Source organism: Vigna unguiculata, chromosome 5, assembly GCF_004118075.2.
Source record: "Vigna unguiculata cultivar IT97K-499-35 chromosome 5, ASM411807v1, whole genome shotgun sequence".
NCBI lineage: Eukaryota > Viridiplantae > Streptophyta > Magnoliopsida > Fabales > Fabaceae > Vigna > Vigna unguiculata.
In genome coordinates this window covers 8940753-8963188 of record NC_040283.1, presented here as the reverse complement: position 1 = coordinate 8963188, position 22436 = coordinate 8940753, and the positions used below count along the sequence as shown (strand labels likewise).

Here is a 22436-nt window from a genome sequence, read left to right as displayed (position 1 = left end):
ATTTAGTGTCATTACATAATTCTTCTAACTTGCTCTAAATTTCTTAGCAAAATTACAAGAGTTCTGATCTTGAGTTTTTTCTTTTACTAGAACAGAGTTTGGAGAAAGATAAAGAGCCTATTCGTAATTGAATTCAAATTATTATGAAAACAGGTGTTTCAATACACATCATTACCTAAGCCTATATTTTATGAGGACAAATTTTGTTTCTAAATGAATACACACCATTGTTTGATGCCACTCAATTTGCGAAAATAAGAAATATATCAGCTTTACCTTGATTATGGAGCCAGTCAAGCTTTATTATTAAATATTCATTTATTAATTATACTTACTTTTATAATATAAATTACAATTTATATATATATATATATATATATATATATATATATATATATATATATATATAATGACAAAACCACCGGCCTATGGTATAATAAGGGGGCAAAAGGTAGGTTGATGGAATATTCACATTTTGGTCCTGTGCTCTGTCGATGATAACTCAGTTTCTTTTGCAACAATACCAAGTTTCCATGTGTTGTTCTTCTAGTGGTTCATATTTTTCAACTACAACGAGTGTTTTTTACTTGTTAGGGAACAAAATAGATGACATTAACAAGTTCTAAGCCAGATTAATCCACCTATTTTTTAACCTGATTATGCAGTTTGATGATCATTTTAACAAAGTTTATGGCCGTCAGTACATAGAAACAGACATTAGCATACTTTTAAGTTTGACACTTTCAACCTAAAATATGGTAGTCTATTTCAAACCTTGTTTTAACCGTTAACGTGTATAAATGTATTTTGTTATTATTTTATATCTTTTATGGACAGCTATTAGAAATTCCCAACAATTACTCCTTGTAAATAGGAGCAATTATTCCTTATAAATAAGAACTCTCTTATAATTTCTCCTTTTATTCCATATCTTAGAATATCCCATATTAATATAAATATATGTTATGTCACCTATTTAAGAAAAAAAATCTGCAGAATATAAACAAGCTTTTCTATTGTAGTATGTTCTCTTATGCATTGATAGTTTGACATTAACTACTCCAACAAAAACAAAAGTAGGAGACAAGAAGATACAGTTCAAAAGGCTACAAAAAAAGAAGTTAACCATGAATAAAATGATCTCACTAACCGTTTGTGGCAGAAGCTAACGAAAGAAACATGTCAAGAAGAACGGGGAGACCAAGAACCGGCCAAATGATGTTAATAATTAAATGCAAATGGTTCTTGTTTTAAGTCTAGTGGTCATATAAAAAGAATAGCACTAACTACTTGAAAAATGGCTGTGGAAAGTTGAAAGAGAGGTACAAGCTGTGATTTGTGTTTGGAAGGAGAAGTGTGAGTGGTTTTTTCTAAGCACAGTTTGCAATGAAGACAGAATCCCACCAACTCAATGTAATTTTTCTACCATATCTATCTCCTGGTCATTTGAACCCCATGGTGGATACAGCAAGGCTTTTTGCCAGATATGGTGTTAGTGTTACCATTATCACTACCCATGCTAATGCTTTGACATTCCAAAACGCCATAGACAGTGACTTCAATAGTGGATACCACATCAGAACTCAAGTGGTACCATTCCCAACAGCCCAACTTGGTCTCCCTGATGGTGCTGAAAACCTCAAAGATGGCACTTCCCCAGATATAATTGGTAAAATCTTTTATGGAGTGTCGATGCTCCAAGGTCCATTTGAGCTTCTGTTTCAGGATCTGCAACCAGATTGTCTTGTAACTGATCTGCTGTATCCTTGGACAGTTGAATCAGCTGCAAAACTAGGCATTCCAAGGCTTTACTTTTACAGTGCAAGCCATTTCGCAAGCTGTGCGACTCATTTTATCACAAAGCATAAGCCTCATGAGAGGTTAGTTTCTGCCACCCAGAAGTTCTCAATTCCTGGTCTTCCACATAATATTGAGATGACCAACTTGCAGCTAGAACAATGGGTAAAGACTAAGGATGAATTTTCAGACTTAATGAATGAAGCCTATGAATCACAGATCAGAAGTTATGGAACACTGTGCAACAGTTTTCATGAACTTGAAGGTGATTATGAGCTTCTTTATAAAAGTACAAAGGGGATCAAGTGCTGGAGTGTAGGACCAGTTTCAGCCTGGGCTAACAAGGGGGGTGAGGAAAAGGTCACTAGGGGACACAAGGAGGACTTTGCACAAGATTCAGAGTGGCTACATTGGCTTAACTCTAAGCAAAATGAGTCTGTACTTTATGTAAGTTTTGGGAGCCTCACGAGGCTCCCTCATGCTCAAATTGTTGAAATTGCTCACGGGCTCGAAATTTCTGGCTGTAATTTCATCTGGGTTGCACGAAAAAAAGATGAAAATGACAATGGACACATTTTCCTTCAAGAGTTTGAGGAGAAGATGAAAAGAAGCAAGAAGGGTTATATCATATGGAACTGGGCACCACAGCTGCTGATATTGAACCACCCTGCCATAGGAGGAATAGTGACTCACTGTGGTTGGAATTCGATCCTTGAAAGTGTGAGTGCTGGAGTGCCAATGATCACATGGCCAATGTTTGCAGAGCAATTTTACAACGAGAAGCTGCTAGTTGATGTGTTGAAGATTGGAGTTCCGGTGGGAGCTAAAGAAAACAAGTTCTGGACAAGCCTGGGAGAGGATGCAATGGTGGGAAGGGAAGAGATTGCAAAGGCTGTGGTAGAGTTGATGGGAAAAGAAGAGAGCACAGAAATCAGAAGGAGGGCAAGAGAACTTGCAGGTGCTTCCAAGAAGAGCATAGAGGAGGGTGGATCGTCTTACAACAGCTTGATGCAGCTGTTAGATGAGCTAAAATCACTGAAGGAATCTAAAGCTGCTGAGAAAACAAACACAAAAATTTAGTCTTGAGGAAGGTTTTAAATAAGATTGAATCGCACCAAAATTTTCTTTTTCTGTCAAGCATATTAATCCTGTTCCCAAGGCTTTGCTTAGCCTTTTTACTGAATAGCAAGTAAAATGGAGATAAAGGTATGTTGCCTTTGCAGATACAGAAAGTCATATTTACGGCAGAATATATCTTATTTTTAATATCCTGATATGAATGTCCAACATTACCAAACCTTTTACTAACACACTCTAAGATGCATTGCAAACCTACAGAAGAGATTCAATAGAAGCATCAAATATACTTATACTAGCACAGTACTAAGCCACTACTACAGCTTTGAAGCATAAGAGCAGCTGAAGAACAGATGCTCCATCGTTTCTTTGTTCTGCTGACACTGAGAACGCAAAGAGACTATGATGGTTCCTCTTTTTCTTAACAAATCATCCTAATGTATTAAAGGATTTTGAAGGTGGAATAGCAATATTCGAGATCCTTTTACCCCAAGATTAGTTTGGTAAATAAAAATATTAGGCTTGTTTAACTCTCCATCTAAGGTAAGCTGCCATCTGATGGTGTTCCTTGTCTCAATTACTGAAAGAACAATTTTTATAATATGTTGAGCAGTCTCAGTAGTAACATCAGAAGGAATTTGTCAGTATCCATTAATAAATAAATCTTCAACCTTGGCTTTCTAAAAAAGGTTTTAACTCAGCTAGAATTACCATCAAAACTGTGTTGTCATTCTCTCGTCCTTTGTTTCAGATACATTAAAGAAAGTGTCAACAAACTCTTCATCTATTTATAATATATACCTGAAATGTGTGATTTCAATTATCAGCATACTTTTTACATTCATAATTATATTTCTTATATTTATTATGGTATAATATTTATTACAAAAACAATATATATAATAATATATACGAATTACATGATACTTTTAAAATATTTATATTTAGTTAATATTATTTTCCGTTTAGATGGAGGGAAAATCTACGTTAAAAAAAAAATCTATCATTTATATACACTAACTTTGCTACTAAAACCAAGTTTTTATATAAAAATTTACTTTTTATACATTATTGTTAACACTAATTCTTTATTATATTTTTACTATTTTTTATAATTTTTTTATTATAATTATTTATTATTTAGATTTATATTTTAATATTTTTAAAGATTAGAATATTGTATAACAATGTCTGAATAATTCAGATATTTAATTAATTTGTTTGTCAAATAAATTCATATTTTAATATTATTTTTATAATAATATTTGATAAAATATACTAACAATTTAATTACACAGCTAAAAAAGGTTTGTTAAATTAATTTATTTTAATTACACTACAATAAATATATAAAATAAATTAAAAAAATTATCATAAAACTCACAAAAAGTAAATCAAATTAAATTAATTCACTTTTATCTTAATCCGTTTAGGTTACATTCCCTCTACCTGATTGATAACTTTCTTTTTCTTTTAATGGTAGGGATTAAAATTTGGTATGAAAGAACGATACAAATGAGAATGAAATAACAGACTTACGGGATTGGACACAGTATGAAGCACATACAAGAACCCTGCACCTGTATCATAAACCACAACACAATAGATGATGGTTACAAAACCAAATTAAGTTCATCCACCAAATAAAAATGGTATAAACAGCATTAGAGCTTTGTTAATGTCCAATTATGATGCGGGATTGTGGTAACTGTCAAGTTTTCTTTCGAAATCAAGTAAAGTAATGAAAAATCCCAGCATTCATGTGATAGGTGACTTTCTAACAAAAACACCATAAAAGCACAAATTTGAAAGAACCAACTCTTAAGTTACAATCCATAGCCTCTTTTCCCACCACTTTACTCACAATTCCTTCCCTTTCCAAACACTCCCAACACCTTTTCCCTTCACATGGGTGCCTGAAAAACCCCCACAAATAAACATTAGCTAAACACGGAAAGGTATGCTTATCTTTCTCCTAATAAACATTTTCTCAAACAACTCACCTGCATAATTGTTACCTAATGGGTAACAAACTCTTTGAAATACAACACAGGTTTTACGGTGGATTAATAGCAAATTACTGAAAAACACATCCAAAACAACAACAAAATATTGCCATAACTGAATTCATTTTTAATAGGGTAGAGTTTAGAGTTGGAAATGAAAAAAAAAATATTAAAGGAAAAGTGAGATTGTTTTGATGGAAGGAAAATGAATGGAGAGTGTGAAGAAATTGAATGGTATCATATGTAATGTAAGAAATCCTTTTAGGAAAATATAAGTTAAAATTTAAATCAAAATACAAAATCGCAATAAATAAAAAAGTTATATGAAATAATAAAAATATATTCAAATAATTAAATCAATAAATTGTTAATATTATTTTAATTATTTTATTATAAAATATTATTCTATTTTATTCGTTATTATTTTATTTTTATTTTAATAATTATTTTATTATAATAATAAAATAGAGTTATTAATATTTAATTATTATATATTACATATCAATTTAAAAAATATCTAATAAAATTAATTTTATTCTAACAAAATTAATTATTAAACTGTAAAATAAGTTATTTTATAAAATACTAAAATACGAAATATTTTATTTATTATTTATTTTAATTATTTATTATATTATATTTTAAAGTAAATATTTTATTTTATGTATTTAAACATAATTGATCGTAATCCATTATCTAAATATCATCTGTTAAGAGAAAATGTCAATTGAAAGAAACTATACTTTCTCACTGAAGCTATATAAATAATATTATTATCTTATTCAATGCTTAAGCATTGATTATTATTTAATAAATACTCTTATTTTAATGTTAAGATACATACTCAAATTACTTTTTTATTTAAATATTTTCTACTTCTTTTTTCTTTAAACCTCCACATGTTATATGCAATGAATTCAAAAACTTCTATAAATTAAAAGACAATTTATTAGTATTTTCATTAATATACATTTTCTACTTTCTATCTTATTTTACATTAAGAACTGAGAGTAATAAAATATAGGTACCTATTGATTATCCCTTACATACAAACATAATATACTTTGTTAAATGTGTCTCTAACTATTCCAATTCTCTCTATTTTTATTAATATATTAAAAACAAAGATTAAAGGTAAAAAAAAATAAATAGAATAATTGTGCATGTAATGAAACTATCTATCTATTTTATTTATTCTCTTCTATTATGCATACGTGAGATAATTATAGTATTCAAAATATTGTAATTTTAAAATATAATTGTGTGTAAATATGAATATAAAATATACATAAAAAATTAAGAAAATTTAAGTGTTATAATATATTATTATTATTTAATAATTAATCATATTTGCAAATAATTTTTTTGGCTTAACATTTATGGAAAATGGAGATAATACATATTTTTATTTATTTTTTTTAGATAAAAAGAATAAAGTAAAATATATTTTGCTTGAGTAAAGATTGAAAATACGATTGTAAGATATTACATGTAATTATAAAAGTCATACCTTTTAATCGCGAAAAAGAAATCATAGTCAACTAAAATAATTTTATTTATCATTGCTATTATCATTACATTGTTATATAGATTATTATTCTTATTTTAATAACAGATATATTTTCATGATGAGAGAGATAATTATTTTACATATATATATATATATATATATATATAATATTATATAAAGAGAATTTTTTCTTTTTTCTTTATATTTTAAAATTTTAATTTTACCCTTTAAAATATAATTATTTATGAAATTTTTTAAAATTGATTATTATTTTTACAATTTTTTTATAAAATCGTTTATCTCTATTCTTTCCCTTTTTTTTATTTATCAACTGTTATTTTTTTATATTTTTTGATATATTTCACTTTATTTTTAATAAATATAATTTTATTTTATATATTAACTTAATAAAAATACAATATTTTTAGTAAATATAATTTTATTTTATATATTAATTTAATAAAGTTACAATATTATTACTTACTAATATAATATTACATATTTATAAAATGTGTACAAACAAGTGCGATAATTACACTAGTTAAATATAAAAAAAAAAAATAATACCTCGACTATAACATATTTATCATATATGAATAAATCACTAACAAAGTCACCAATTACATAAACCTCTAGATACCTAGAAAGACGACAACAATCTACTTAGAGATATATTTTAATTTTTTTAAGACTAATATTCACCTTTTTATTATTTAAATTAAGTATACTATTGTTCAGTAGGCTCAATAACATATATTTTTTCGTCTTCTTTAACAAATTTTGAATTATGAGACTTTTTCAGGCACCTTGTGATCATTCATTATATTACCTTTTTTGTAACCTTGGGTTAATAACCCAAAATAACAATATTAGTGAAAATATTTATTATTATTATTATATATAATTGAGCTTTCCAAAAATAACAGAATATTTATTTAAGTTTTCTTTTCCTTTCTTCATAAAGATAAAAAAGTTCAAGTCTGATAAATGTATAGGATTATTGTGGGTTTTAATAAAATAGCTTTTAATGAATGGTTTTAATTATGTTTTAAATAAAATAATCACCTATTATGGTCTGTAATATCTTTTGATCAACTTGCTTCTATTATTTTAGAAGCAAGTTGCGTATCATAAAAATACACATGTAATATAATAAAGAAATTTAATTATTTTATATTATACAACACATATTATATATATATATATATATATATATATATATATATATATATATATATATATATATATATCACTTAAAAAAGTAAATTACTTTCCACCAATACACGGAAGCAAATTCTTACGTAAGAAATACGTATATTGTTCGTACTTGATGAGTATTTTGTTATATTTATACGTTTTAACTTTGCAATCTACCATTCAGCAGTTTAATACATGTTAATTTTGATTATCATGAGACATTTTGGGTATAGTTTTATTTTATCTTGAATGTATGTATATATGGGTCAAGGAGGAAAGGAATCAAAGTGTTTCTAAAGGTTGTTTTCAATTTAATTCACCAATGGCTTTGTTCGTCTTCTTTTTTTCGTCAAACGGTAAAAAATACACTTATTTAATTTGTTACGATAAGATTCTGTTGTTACAAAATTTATTTACATTTTCATATGAAGTGATTGATGACAGGAATAGGATGGCATGAAACGGAATAAATCGGTGACTTTTAGGAGATAGGAAACTGCAAAAAAAAAAAATATATATTATTATTGATATAGTGAAGACAAATGAGAATTCAATACCTTTTAACATCAGAAATTATTAATCTAATTAGTTCTTAATATACAATAAATGAAAGATTAAGATCGAGGATAATTCATTTTAATTGATATCATAAGATGTGTTTTTAATATATTTATTAATTACGCAGAGGTGAAGACAAAATTTGTATTTAAATAAATTTAATTCATGATAAATTATAGTGTATTTAGATGAATAAAAAGTTAAACAATGATATTATAATTTTTATCTTTTATTTTAATCTTTTACTTTTTGATTTAATTCAGTGTGTTTTATTGATTGATGTACTATTTTTTTTTAAATCAATCGCTTATATTAAATAACGTAAAAACTAAAATATAAAGTAAAAAATAAAAGTAAATTTATAATTTTACTAAAAATTTATATAAAAAAAATAATTTTGCAATGTAATTATCTCCATTGCCACGCTGGCACTCCCAGTCCTGCCATCACCGCAACATTGCTGTGGCAGCTATCATTCCCTTTTTTGTTATACTCTCACTCCTTCAACCGATGGCATCACGCCACGTCATCTTCGCTACTACTAACGCGCGCGTCAGCTCCTACCACTGTGTTCCCCGAAACTTCGATAACTTCCATAACGATTTTACCAACATTGCCACCTTACATAAGCAAACACAAAAACACCAAACTACGCTCTTTTCTTTCACTTCAATTCCTTCGAATCCCAATCTAAAACCAAACACAACATGTCAAATCTCGACGGAAATTCGTCGCCAAAGATACATATTCAGACTCCGCCAGCGGCGCCTTCTGCGCCCAGTGAGAGCCAACGGACGTCGGCCACCAGCGGCTGGGGAATAGCCGGAATCCTGCGGCGGTGGAAGAGGGAGGACTTGATGAAGAGAGCGTCCTTGGCACTGCGAGGGATCGCTCTGTTTTTGTCTCTGATTTCGTTCATTGTCATGGCCAGCAATAAACACGGCGATTGGAGAGATTTCGATAAATATGAAGAGTACAGGTAGAAATCTGACACCCTTCTTTTGGAATTTTGGGTTAAGAACCATGGGTATTGGTCTAAGATTTGTTTGTTTTTTGTTTTTTTAATGTTGATCTGAGAATTGAGATGTGAGATAAAACTATTCGTTGGTCTGAGTTGTTAGGATAGTTGATTGGTTTTGAGACAGATAAATGTTAGAAATATAATGAGTTAAATAAACAAGATGGGTTAGTCTAACCAAAATGACTAGTCTCTCGTGCAGTGAATCAAACCTAGGCTCGAATTTCCACTGATAGAGGTGTTCGCATCTGGTGTGTGAATTGTTATCTTCTAAAGGGAAAAACTGTGAGAAACCAACAAAATAATGAGTTTAATTTTATTTTAACACCAGGGATCAATACCCCTTAAAGAGCATTGAATATGTGAATTAACTGTCAGAATTTGTTCCAACTTGTTCACAACAACTCAAGTAAGGTTGTTTCTGACAAGGATACAGTACATGTGGTTTTTTTTTTTTTTTAATCACACTTTAAATAACTTTTATATAAAATGTGTAATCTTTATCATGACAATTATAATTGATTGAATCATCATACAAAACTTCAGTTTGAGATATATAGATAGTGGATTCACGATTGTGATGAAGTTGAATTGTGATTTGGAGAATGACAGGTACTTGCTAGCTATAGCGATTTTGTCTAGTTTGTACACTGGAGGCCAAGCGTTCCGTCAAATTCGTGAACTTTCCACTGCAAAACAAATGCTTAAGCCAAAAATGGCAGCTATAATTGACTTTGTTGGTGATCAGGTTTGATATCATTTTTCTCTAATTTCATCGATCCAGCTTCTTTTTTTTATCCCATGTCTGGTTCTATGGCTTGTGTTTAAGTTTAAGTTGAATCAAAATTTGTTGCCCCCTTTGAGGCTGAGTGGCTGAGCTGAGAGCTATCACCAGTGTTAAAAGATTGGGTTGGAAACTTGTTACGTCTTTCAGAAGTTACCTCTAAGGAAGTCATGAAAATGAAAGCTTGTCTAGCTTCAAATATTTAGTAATAAAATGAAATGTTTTTATAAGGATGCAGTGACGTTTTAAATGCTTCAATAATGCAATCACATAATGGGAGATTTTTATTGGCCTTAGTTTTGGACAAGTTAATGAGTCCAACTGATGGAACCACCATATAATATTCAGATGATCCATCGGTTCGTAGAGGCTTCATTTTGAATTATTCAGAGCTTTAAAGTATTTTTGTTTATTCAAAATCACAACCTTTATGATTGGCTATGATATGCGAAATATTTGCCTTTGAAGGACTACAAATGTTAATTGCACAACGTTTTTGGTTGCAGATTGCTGCATATCTTTTGATATCATCGGCATCTTCAGCAGTTCCATTGACAAATAGAATGAGGACAGGAGCTGACAATATATTTACAGACGCTTCAGCTGCAGCAATTAGCATGTCTATTTTTGCCTTTTTGTCTCTAGCAGCTTCAGCCCTTATTTCTGGCTACAAACTATCAACTCAACCTTATATCTGAAGGAGGAACTGTGCAAAACTCTCCCTATTATTGTTTCACATTTTCATACTTCTATACAAATCACATTTTTCTGTATAGTAAAGATGAGAAATGGACTCAGACCTCACCTCTCTGGCTCTGTTCACATGTTAAACAGTGAGATCTGATATTGATTCAATATACCAATACATGTAATGTTTAATCTCCTTTCTTGTATTTGAGACTGTTTATTGACCAGTTTGGCCAAAAAAGAAAAACCAATGTGGGGAATGCATTATTCTTGCCTGACTGTGACTCATGCAGTAGAAGTCAGAACTGAAGTTCATTTTGTTTCCATAGCAATAAAAGACTTGACTTCCTAAAATGTTAGAGATTTCAACTGTCAAAATTTATACACTAGTTTACTACAAAAGTCACTAAACATTTCATTATCATCAAAATTTCCATCAAGGATTATGTTTTGTTTTGAGGGCAATAAGGACTTTGAATTGAATGTTTATCAAAATCCTTGAGATGGCTTTGTAAAAATTTATGGAAATCCTGGACCTCCTGATATTCATCAGTCATCACAAATCATTTAATATAAACTAAAAGTAGAGACTGCATATTACAAATTGCCAGCACAAGCATTCTTACGAGATCAATTAATGAAGATTCTTCCAAGAAAACCTTTTTTCCTACAAATACAACAAAAGAATAATAGAATTCATCCGTCAAATCCTATGATAAAGTTCAAAGTTTCTATTGGGAGAAACTTAGCAGACAGGTAGTATAGTAACAACTTACTGTCACTATGGCTGTAGTTCAACTCACTAATCTAAATGAGGTAACCAAGTAAACATTGGGAATTCTTTGTCCATGTTCTGCTGTGTTGAGTAACTAAAATCCTATATGCTATACAATAACATATCCAGGATAATATTACTAAGTAGAGCCAAATTCAGAAGTCCTTTGACAGAAATGACTGAAGGAAGGAGTCATCCTTTCTCTCATCCTTGGCATTTGAGAATGTAGCATGCGAGTACGGTGCATGATCGTTGTATGAACCCATTGATTTGTTTGGACCCGATTGGCCAAAACTACCAGGGTTCTGGAACTTGTCCAGTGCAAAAGATTCTTGATTTCCGGTTGCTGGAAGCCTGGTATTATTGTAGAGAGAATTTTTTAAACCTGATGAGTTAGAATAACAGTTCACTGCAGAGGGTCTTATAGGAGCTGATATGTTGCTGTTCAGAGAATTTTTGTTCATGTTATAACTTGCGCTACCACGTGCAGCAGGCACATCATGGTTGTGTTTCCCTTCATAAGTTGTAATCACAGCTTTGATATCATGTGCAGCTCTCTCAACATGTTTTCTCACTGAACAACCAGGGGCTGTGCATTTGTAATAGCTCCTGCACATGGAATGTGAACAATTTAAGTAATGGTATTGATGCAATGAACTGTAACGCTTAGAATTAGAACCATTGACTAAAGGGTATTTGTTCTCTTCAGTTAATTACCTCGCATTTGGGTTTCCTTTCACTACTTTCTGTCCATATTTCCTCCACCTAAAGCCATCATCAAGTATATCAATTTCGCTTGTGGTTTGAACTACAACTCTAGGCTCTCTCACAGTTCTACTCCCTGCGGCCGAATAGTCATCGTTTTCATTATCTCCTTTCCTGAAACAATACGAATCAGACTTAGTTACATTATATTTCAAACCAAGTAAACTCTGTCTTTTCATTCTAAAGTAGTGAATCAAAATCATTAGACTTTCGTTTATCGATCTTACCATCTTTTGGACTGTGGTCCAAGGTTATCTTCATCTCCCCCAGAATAACTGGTTTGGGATGTTTGTTCAAACTCTTCCTCTCCTACAGAAGCTGAAGAATCTTCCTGCATGGAGAAATGATCCATTTGTGGATTGCTTAGGGTCACCACTGATTGATCAGAAATCCCCGAGTTTGTGCAAGATGAAGAAGGTTGATGAATTGATTGAGAGCTTCCTCTTCTAATAGACTGTGGTTTTGGGTGGTTATGATGGCCCTTGTACACTATTTCAGTGATTTGGCCATCCAAAGACTTCTCAACTTTCTTCTTCACTGAGCAATTTGGATGTGTGCACTTGTAATAACTACGAGGATTTTCACTCCCTTTCACTTGTTTCTGTCCATATTTTCTCCAGTTGAATCCGTCTTCTGATCTCTTTTGTTCTCTAACAGACTGAGATGCATTGGCGTAATCAAAATGACCAGACCCAGGAACTGAATTGCTTTGTAGTTCTGCTTTGCCTGATGCCATTTCTGAGGAAAAGCTCTGAATCGAAGGGTATTCAGATTTTGTTGCTGTCCTCTCAGATGAATAATCGGTTCGCTTTGAAGGTTCATTGAATTTCCATATATCTTGCTTCTTAAGAGGTTCCTGCTGTTCAAGTAAAACAGGTAGTTAGAATACAAATCCAAATACACGACAAGAATAGCATGTTTCAAGTCATCAATAAATCAAACATTGTTTACTGTGATTATGCAGCTTGATTATATCACTACTATGGAGTTTAATGTTTGTCAAAACATAGAAACACACATTGACATACTTTTGGCTTAGACTTTTTCAACTTGGAATATGCTATGCAAGTTCTGGTTTAACCGTTCAAACCGTGTTTATGCCAACAAAAATAAAATAGAGAGACAAGATTAACAAAGAAGAAGAAAACAATACAAAGGACCATTAAAAACAAGTAAACAATGGACTGACCCCACAAGGCGATCCGAGACAAAAGGAAAAACTATGAAGCTAACATTAGAAACTGAGTCCAAATGTCTAAACAAAAAAGAGAATAAATAACAACCAGCCTCCAAGTGTATTTGATGATCAAAGATTAACCAAAAAGACACACAGAAAATAATACTTGTTTAAGTGAAATAGTGACAAAAAGACAACAGTGCTCACCACTTGAAGCATGCCTGAGGAAGATTGGATTTGGGTTTGGAAAGAGAAGTCCGAGAAGTTTTTCTCATCCTCCTTGTGACGTTGTTGTTGTTGTTGTTCTTCTCCTGAACAGTTGAAGGTCTGGGCAGCCAAAGCTTCAGTAGTCGGAGATGCAAAAATCTAAAACCACACACATAACACCAAAGAAAACCCCACAATTAGTGATGAAACCAAACCACAGAAGCTTATTTGCACGAACGAGAAAGCTTGAAACTTACTTTTGGAGAAGGCAGAAACAAAGAAGGGTTGAAGAACTCAGATGGGCTGAAAGCAGAAGAAAAGGCCAAGTAAGAAGAAGGGGAGGCTGGAGAGGGAGAGAAAGGTAGAGAAGGAGGTTGAACAGACTTGAACTTTGGAACATCAAGTCCAAGTTGATGATGATTATATTCAGAAGTTCCCCAGTTACTGTTATGATCACCCATGGTCATGTTACTATAGTATTGTTGTTTGTTACAATTGTTGGAAAGAAGGTTGGTGAAAGATATCCTCTTTGTTGAAGAAAAGGTTGCTAGGTTTTGAGTTTATGTTGGAAAAACAGAAAGTGGTGTGTGGCATGATATAAGGAGAGGAGACAGAAGTGAATAGTGATAATATAGGAGGGAATTGGTGCATAATTTTATGGCAAAGCTTGAAATCACCAGAAAAAAGTCTTGGAAGGTGCTTCTAGGAAGGTGAAGAGATGTTTGACCGTTGAAAACTCAATTGGGTCAAGACTTGTGTGTTTGACTGGGTTGCCTCATAGCCTGCCAGCTACTTGCTACCATTATAACACAATTATTGGATGATTTTGTATCAGAAGAAATTACTATATGGATTAAGATTAAGATTATGATTATGATTATCTTTAATCATTTTTATCTCAAGATTGTTTACAATCATAACCACTTTCTGATCTCAAATATACAGAAAAAAATTCATGTTCAGTAAACTTAAAACAAGAGTAAAGTTTTTAACTTTGAAAGTTAAACAGAATTTTAAGAAAAGGGTTAGTAAATCTGAATAGTTGGGAGAAAAATTTTCAGTCAAATAGGAGACAAAAAGATTTTACATTATTGAGAGAGGGAACGGCGGCCTGTAAAAATAGGATTCTGTTATTGGATTGTGTTGAGGTGTCTGTGATTATGTGGTACCAATGTCAGAAATCTAATGTTATGAAACAACCTCAATATTCAATGTCTATCTTCAATAATTTATTGGACCGTTTTGTTTGAGGAGCTTTAGGTTGTTTTTCACTTCTGAAATTGGTTAAATAGTTATAGACGTTTCTTTTTTATTTGTTTATATGCCTAAAGATTTCTTGTTGGCTTGAGTTACTGAAAGAGATAAGGAAGAATACATCACTTTAATTAATAATAGAAAATATTTGGCTAAAATATTGTAAGTAGTTCAGAATTAAAAAATGATAAAAAAATGTCATTTAATTTATGTTCTTTGATGTATGTTTAAATCATAATTCTATTATTTTAAAGTGTATTTCTGCAATCAAAAGTGGTTCTATGGTGTAGTGGTTAGCACTCTGGACTTTGAATCCAGCGACCTGGGTTCGACTCCCGGTAGGACCTTTTTGTCTTTCATCATTAAAATTTTAATTATTGGGGACCTTTTATGAAAATTCTAACAATCTTACTCAGATTGTAATTTTCTACATCCAAAAGAGTTAGAAATAAACATCGTTCTCTCTTTATTTTATGTCCAATTGAAGATGGATTTCTTTTTGTCCTGGGTTATATTTTTTGCCCTCGTTCACTTTACATGTATATGAGAGTGTAATTAATTTATAATGTAACTCCTGGAGTAACTATTCTTTGATCGGAAATTTTTTAACATGTATTGCCAATTAAAATATTAACAAAAATTTCGGAATTAAATCATATCTATCTCATATGCATACTCATCCAAAATATATTAAAAATATATTTTTTTCCAACTTTATCTTCTAAACTTATAGAAAAATTTGTATGTGTACTAAATATAGTTAAAATAAAGGATAAATTATTGATATTAAAGTTAAATGTCATTTACAATTTAAGTCTCAACTCAAATCATAAATATCTAAGGAGATTTAGATTTTTAATTATTTATTAAAATTGATCAATATATAGATCTATATAGGATATTTTATAAAAAATATCAATCGATATTTTTATAAAATATATGTATTAAGTATGTTTTATCATATATTAATAGTTAACATAACTCAAATCATTTCTTTAGTTTACATTCAGTCTTTTCATGTTAGAATAAGTTTAACTATAGACATGAAAATGTCGCATTTAAACACTCAACAAAGTTAAAATATCTCTATTAAGATAAATATTTTTATTTAATAAATACATTACTACAAGTACTCACACATACAATCCCAAATTTTTAACCTCAATTAATTTCATATACCATGATCACCCTAATGATAATTCTATTAACATTGAGATGAATGTAACAACATTCAATTCCATCACATTTATTATATCAAGCATATTCCTTAATATTTTCTACTAGATATAACATTACTCCCAAATCTAACAATTTTACATTATGTAATAACCTAGAAAATTTACATTTAGTGGAATAATTAAATAACGATTAGTATCCATATATAAATCCCTCATTCCTTCACCAATTCACCATAAAAAACATATCATCCTCCCTCTCAAAATTCTAGCATCTTTAGTGAGATTTAAAGTAGTCATACTCCTTGGATTGTGAAGCATAACAAGGAAGTCTCTTCAAGTTAGGGGGATAACCTTCTTGTGTTGTTATTTTTTTGTTTGTAACTGTGTTTATGCTTGGGTGGATATGATCAGTTGTGCTAAATGATGGTTGTAAGGGGGACGAACTTTCATATGATATTACTTACTTGTAGATTACTATAATTGTGCCTGTGTGAATATTATGATAATGGTGGTCAGAAGGGGGCTAACTTTCTTATGTGCTTGATTGCTTGTTGATATTTATGTTTGTGTGAGTTTGGATATGACAAGTTTATAATTAGTAGTGGTATGGCTAGTTTAATCATAATAATTGTTTGATACATGTTTTATGTTTAATTGGCAATGGTAAAAAAAAGTTAATTGTCTAGTTTCTAGTTTCAATCCATGAGCAATCTCGGTAAAATGATTGTATCATCTTAATTAATTGTTTGGATTAATCTGAAATGTCTTCACATATTTTCTGAGAAATAGATCGTCATTTTGACCACTAGGATTTTTTATCTGATGTATGTAGTTAAAGCAATTTACTTTCATTATTTTAAAGTCGTTAGACGTCACCTAGTTTGTGTTTATGAATTGTCTTGATAAAATGATTACATCATCTTCATTAACCATTGGTTTGATATGAAATTTTTACACATATTTTCTAAGACATGTATTTTAATGTTGACCAGTGTGATTTGGATTTAGAGGTATGTAGTTAAAGTAATTTACTTTATTGATTTGAAGACGTTAGACATCACCTGGTATGTGTCTAGGAACTATACTAGTAAAATGATCATATCATCTTAATTAATCATTTGATTTCGTTGAAATTCTAAAATATTTGGTCGGGGACATACAATTATTCACTTTAACCGTAGGGATCTTAGAATAGGGGTCTGTAGTTATAGTAGTTAGTTGCACACGATTTGCCCTATTAGTGGTTTCACTTTCTTGGTACTTCAATATTGATGAGTATTATCATTTTGATATGTTAATTAATGGTTAGGCACATATTTTATACTTTTATCCCTTCATCATTAGTTTTGTTTCTATACTTGCCTTAAGTGAGGTGTCCATAACATCATTATAATTTATATTTAGTTCCCATTCTTATTTGTTTATTTTTTTTATATTCATATCAAGTTGTGTACCGGTCCTATTTATTTAATTTATATTTACTCTCATTTATTTATTTATATTTATCTTCAGTCACGTACTAGTCCTCTTTATTTATTTATATTTATTTTTAGTTATGTATTGATTATATTCATTTATACTATTATATGGTTTAATAACAAAATAAAATTTATGATAAATAAATATTTGATCTGTTGTAACTGGAGGTGTGACCCTGGGGATTTAAATGAGTAAACTAGTTGCTCATTTTTTTTGACTAGACATTATAAAGTATAATAAAGAAAATTTGATATGTGATAGCTGGAGGTATATCTGTTGCTCATGATGAGACTCATTTATCGTGACTAGTCACTACGAAGTTCAATTAATCTTTATAAATTTTTGATAAAGAAGGAATGGTACAATTACCATAAATGAATAGTTATATTGAGGTTACCTATACAATTAGGTGGGTGGATGTGGTTTAGTGTACATGAATTTTATGAAATAATTACATAAGGTTAATTATGGATAGTTTACAGTATAGAATCTGTATGTGAGATTATTTGAATATGATTTGTGTTAATATTATGTGAATAACTTTTATTTGTTTTCTTACCGTATATTGGAACTTCACTAGCTTATTCTTGCATTTTTGTGGATGTGATTTCCACCTACGATAATCGTATATTTATGCGTGAGTAGAGGGTCTTGCAAGTAATATTGAGGATCGATAACGAGATTGCGAGTTGATGAATCAGAATGGATGTAGGTATATATGTATGTATATATATATATATATATATATATATATATATATATATATATATATATATATACACACACACACTTAGTATCAACCGTGCCTCATTAATTTTAAATATTTTATTTTTGAAAAATTAACTTATAATTTTGGAGGACTGTAAATACTTTGTATATAGATTTACATATTTATATGTTGTTGATTATTACTTATGTAATGATTTAAATTGGTATAATTATGTGCTAATTTGGATCGTTACATTATAGGATCCGAAATCAATAATATTTATTGAGAAAATAAATAGGGAGATAAAAGAAACTTATCAAATTAAATTTTGTAAGAACAACTTTTTAAGATGATTTTTTTTTTATATCGGGAAGAACGAAAGATCCAAGAAAATTTACATTTAGTGGAATAATTAAATAAGGATTAGTATCCATATTCTTATTTAGTTTCTAGAAATCTCATTTTCTTTTTACACCAATTCTCTTATAATATTACTCTTTACTCATTGGGCCTTATGAAGGAAAAACCCATTCTCCTCAATCACACCCTTGTTTTTCCTATATACACTTCAATTATCCTATCCTTTTCTGGTCCACGTAGAGTTTGCCAAGTGGAATCTACATACCATGATATTTTAATTACCCAAGCATTTCATCGATAATTTTTTTATTAACCATGCATTCTACACATCAAATTTTTTGTTAGCAAAAATACCTATTACAATCCTATATAAACCCTTCATTCCTTCACCAATTCACCATAAAAAATATATCATCTTCCCTCTCAAATTATAGCATGTCTAGTGAGGTTTAAAGTAGTCATACTCATTGGGTTGTGAAACTTAGCAAGGAAGTCTCTATAGATAAGGGGGATAACCTTCTTGTGTTGTTATTTTCTTATTTGTAACTATGTTTATGCTTGTGTGGATATGATAACTTGTGATAAATGATGGTTGTAAGGGAGACGAACTTTCATATGTTACTTCTTCCTTGTGGATTACTATGATTGTGCTTGTGTGAATATTATGATAATAGTGGTGATAAGGGGGCTAACTTTCTTATGTGCATGATTGCTTGTTGATATTTTTGCTTGTGTGAGTTTAGATACGACAAGTTGATAATTAGTAGTGGTATTAGAGGCTAGTTTAATTATAATAATTGTTTGATACATGTTTTATGTTTAATTGGTAATTGTAAGAAAAGTTAATTGTCTAGTTTGTAGTTTTTGTCCCTAAGCAATCTCGGTAAAATGATTATATCCTCTTAATTAACTGTTGGATTATGTGAAATGTTTTCACATCTTTTCTGAGACATAAATTGTCATTTTGACCATTGGGATTTGAAATTTGATGTTTGTAGTTAAAGCAGTTTACTTTCATTATTTTAAAGTTGTTAGACGTCACCTAGTTTGTGTTTACGAACTCTCTCGGTAAAATGATTACATCCTCTTCATTAACAGTTGGATTGATATGAAATTTTTACACATATTTCCTAAGACATATAGTTTTGCTTTGCCCGTTGGGATTTGGAATCGAAGATTTGTAGTTAAAGCAATATACTTTTATTGATTTGAATGTGTTGGAGGTCACTTGGTATGTGTTTAGGAATTGTCTCGGTAAAATGATCATATCTTCTTAATTAAACGTATGATTCTGTTGAAATTTTAACATATGGTTGAGGACATATAATTATTTACTTTGACTGTAGGGATCTTGGAATAGGGGTCTATAGTTATAGCAGTTAGTTACACATGATTGGTCCTATTTGAAATTTCTCTTCTTGGTTCTTCAATATTGAAGAGTATTATCATTTTTTATATGTTAATTCATGGCTAGGCACTTATTTGTACATTTATTCGAACTTTAAAATAAAAGAGTATGTACTGATAATTTATGATTTGTGGTAAGAGTAATTGGATTTTTGATATGTGAAAAAATTGAGTAAAGAGCTCTAAACATTTGTAGGTTCTCTTGTACTTAAAACTTTAAGAATTTGAGTGGGGAGAACGAGCTTTTCTTTCATAAAACCATATGAGTAAGGAATAATATTATAAGAGAATGAATGTAAAAATAAAATGAGATGTGTAGAAACTAAATAAGTATAGTTTACTAATCATTATTTAATTATTCTACTAATTTCTAGCATCTTACAAGTTGCCATATGTTGGTTTATGAAAATATTAAAAAGCAATAAATTCTACGGATAATAAATTCAGCAGTTCCAATATTTCATAGAATTGAATGTGAAAGCATACCTTATGATTGGATTGGAAACAATAGATAGAAAAAGATGGTACCTGGTCTTCCAACTGTAGAACACCTAAAGTTTCCTCTAGATTTTCTCTTTTGATGGGGGAGGGAAGAAAGGAGCAGGAATAATGCATAACGTAGATGGGAACCATAACCCCTTATGAACTACTGTTAGTTACTTAATTTCAATATTTTTAATTTGACCCTTTCATCAAATTAGAATATTACTGACATCTACACATTTAATATATCATGATATATATATATATATATATATATATATATATATATATATATATATATATATATATATATATATATATATATATATATATATATATATATATATATAAACCAAATTGCTAACACCATAATCATTCAAATTTGGACTAAACTTTTTTTTCAGCAGAAAAAAAAACAAAAATACATGAAGCACATGGGATTGCTTCGTATGGTAATTAATTGGTAATAGTTTATTATTAATGATAGTTTTTCTCATGTGAAATTGACTTTCCCTTAAAGTAATGACTTGAGAAAGGGCCAAAGATTATAAAGACTTAGATCAAAATAACTAAAAGAAACCAAATTTTAGTCAAAAAGTCAACCTGGCAGGAAAAAAAAATCATTTTTCTCAACTAATCAAAGTAATACTAAATTTAAAAATTTAGAAAAAGTAAATCAAAATCGTAAAGCTTAAACAGCACTAGAGAATTGAAAGAAGAAGTTTATAATAGAAGAATGGAAAGAATAAAGAAATAGAAAAAGGAGAGTAGAGTGGAAGGAAGAAGAATAAATACGAAAGAGTGCATCCCACCGTCTCACATGTACCACTTTTCTTTCCACTTTCTTATTTTCTTTTAATTTCATATCCTACGAAACGCACCACCAATGAAGATATGAGTACAATTTTTTTTTTAATGAAGTTTGACAAACAAAAAATATTATTTTATAGCTTTATTTTGATTAAAAAATAAAATATTAATCTATTTTAATTTATATAGAAAGTTAAGTTTGTCAAAAACTCATTTTCCCAAACAAAAACAACCATGATTTTTCTATCAACTATCTTACCCAGTTTCAAGGATAGGAAAACTGTCATTTAAATAAAACTAGTTCTCTGAAATATGAGATCACTCAAAATTTGATTTTTTGGGAAAAAAAACCGTTACAATTTTATTATATATATATATATATATATATATATATATATAAAGAAAGGAACAACAAACATAAAATTAAGTAAATATGACCCGGTTAAAAAACAAAAAAGTACTAAGTTTATATCAAAATAAAAAATATATATTTATTAATAGCATATATTGATCCAATCACTGGTTTTTTAATTACCATAGTTAGAGTTAATAAGTGTATTCAATGTATTGTTTGTTTTAAACTTCAAAATTCTATTACAGTTTTGTTTTTGAAAGACATTTTCAAAAATTTAAAAAGAAAAATATATTTAAAGTTTTGTTAGTCTTAAGGATTTAGGAACAAGTGTTTCTATTTTAAATCACTTTTATATTTTCCATGAGAACATAGTTCATTTTTGGAACTTTTTTCAAATTTTAGAAATTGTATCAATTATCACAATTTATTTTACATTTTATCTTTAATCACATCATCTAAAATATTGTTCACTTTATAATTTTGAATTCTATTACGATTTTATTTTTAAATAATTAATTGAGAAATATGTATTTAAATTGTTTTTGAATGTGATTAAGCAATTTGAGACTATTGAACACAAAATCTTAAAGAATACCTTTAAGACATCTAATAAAGATAAAACTGTTACATAAATCAGAATTATAAAATGGACAATATATCATATATAATAATTAACCTTACCAAAGTTATCTTAACAAATTGAGATAGTAATATTGAAATTATGTGAGAATAAAAAAGTGGTTGGAAAGAATTATTTTGAAAATGAACTCTTTCTCCCCTAATAGGTTTATTCTAGTATATTTAATGATCTAACATAATTTTAATGACAATTTAAATACATTT

At 29.6% G+C, this 22436-nt stretch overlaps 3 protein-coding genes and 1 non-coding gene across 5 annotated transcripts; 3 read left to right on the top strand and 1 right to left on the bottom strand.

Annotated features, from left to right (window-relative positions):
- The first annotated feature begins 1260 nt into the window (after positions 1-1260).
- On the top strand, positions 1261-3069 carry LOC114185628 (soyasapogenol B glucuronide galactosyltransferase-like). The gene has a single exon (XM_028073471.1). The coding sequence runs from the start codon at positions 1387-1389 to the stop codon at positions 2875-2877; it is 1491 nt and encodes a 496-aa protein (XP_027929272.1). The 5' UTR covers positions 1261-1386; the 3' UTR covers positions 2878-3069.
- A 5512-nt stretch (positions 3070-8581) lies between these two features.
- LOC114184079 (CASP-like protein 4B1) lies at positions 8582-10646 on the top strand. Its single transcript, XM_028071320.1, has 3 exons — positions 8582-9124; positions 9776-9911; positions 10454-10646. The coding sequence occupies exons 1-3, from the start codon at positions 8853-8855 to the stop codon at positions 10643-10645; spliced, it is 600 nt and encodes a 199-aa protein (XP_027927121.1). The 5' UTR covers positions 8582-8852; the 3' UTR covers position 10646.
- A 531-nt stretch (positions 10647-11177) lies between these two features.
- LOC114184078 (probable WRKY transcription factor 33) lies at positions 11178-14280 on the bottom strand. Of its 2 annotated transcripts, none has more exons than XM_028071319.1 (5): positions 13816-14280; positions 13559-13717; positions 12402-13030; positions 12127-12288; positions 11178-12018 (listed from the first exon to the last, which is right to left on the bottom strand). In XM_028071319.1, exons 1-5 carry the CDS (start codon positions 14023-14025, stop codon positions 11565-11567), a joined length of 1614 nt encoding a protein of 537 aa, XP_027927120.1. In that variant the 5' UTR covers positions 14026-14280; the 3' UTR covers positions 11178-11564. The 2 variants fall into 2 exon arrangements, with proteins under 2 accessions (XP_027927120.1, XP_027927119.1); XM_028071318.1 differs by having other exon boundaries at positions 12402-13033; positions 13816-14273.
- An 807-nt stretch (positions 14281-15087) lies between these two features.
- TRNAQ-UUG lies at positions 15088-15159 on the top strand. Its single transcript has one exon. It is a non-coding gene; the product is annotated as a tRNA-Gln (tRNA).
- Positions 15160-22436: the final 7277 nt, after the last annotated feature.

What these genes read in the sequence shown, in the direction of transcription:
- LOC114185628 (XM_028073471.1), top strand. Translation starts at nt 1,387, where the DNA reads ATGAAGACAGAATCCCACCAACTCAATGTAATTTTTCTACCATATCTA.
- LOC114184079 (XM_028071320.1), top strand. Translation starts at nt 8,853, where the DNA reads ATGTCAAATCTCGACGGAAATTCGTCGCCAAAGATACATATTCAGACT. An exon ending in GATAAATATGAAGAGTACAG is followed by an intron (nt 9,125 to 9,775) that starts GTAGAAATCTGA and finishes GGAGAATGACAG; the next exon opens with GTACTTGCTAGCTATAGCGA. An exon ending in TTGACTTTGTTGGTGATCAG is followed by an intron (nt 9,912 to 10,453) that starts GTTTGATATCAT and finishes TTTTGGTTGCAG; the next exon opens with ATTGCTGCATATCTTTTGAT.
- LOC114184078 (XM_028071318.1), bottom strand. Translation starts at nt 14,025, where the DNA reads ATGACCATGGGTGATCATAACAGTAACTGGGGAACTTCTGAATATAAT. An exon ending in TGTTTCTGCCTTCTCCAAAA is followed by an intron (nt 13,718 to 13,815) that starts GTAAGTTTCAAG and finishes GTGTGGTTTTAG; the next exon opens with ATTTTTGCATCTCCGACTAC. An exon ending in CCTCAGGCATGCTTCAAGTG is followed by an intron (nt 13,034 to 13,558) that starts GTGAGCACTGTT and finishes TTACTTGAACAG; the next exon opens with CAGGAACCTCTTAAGAAGCA.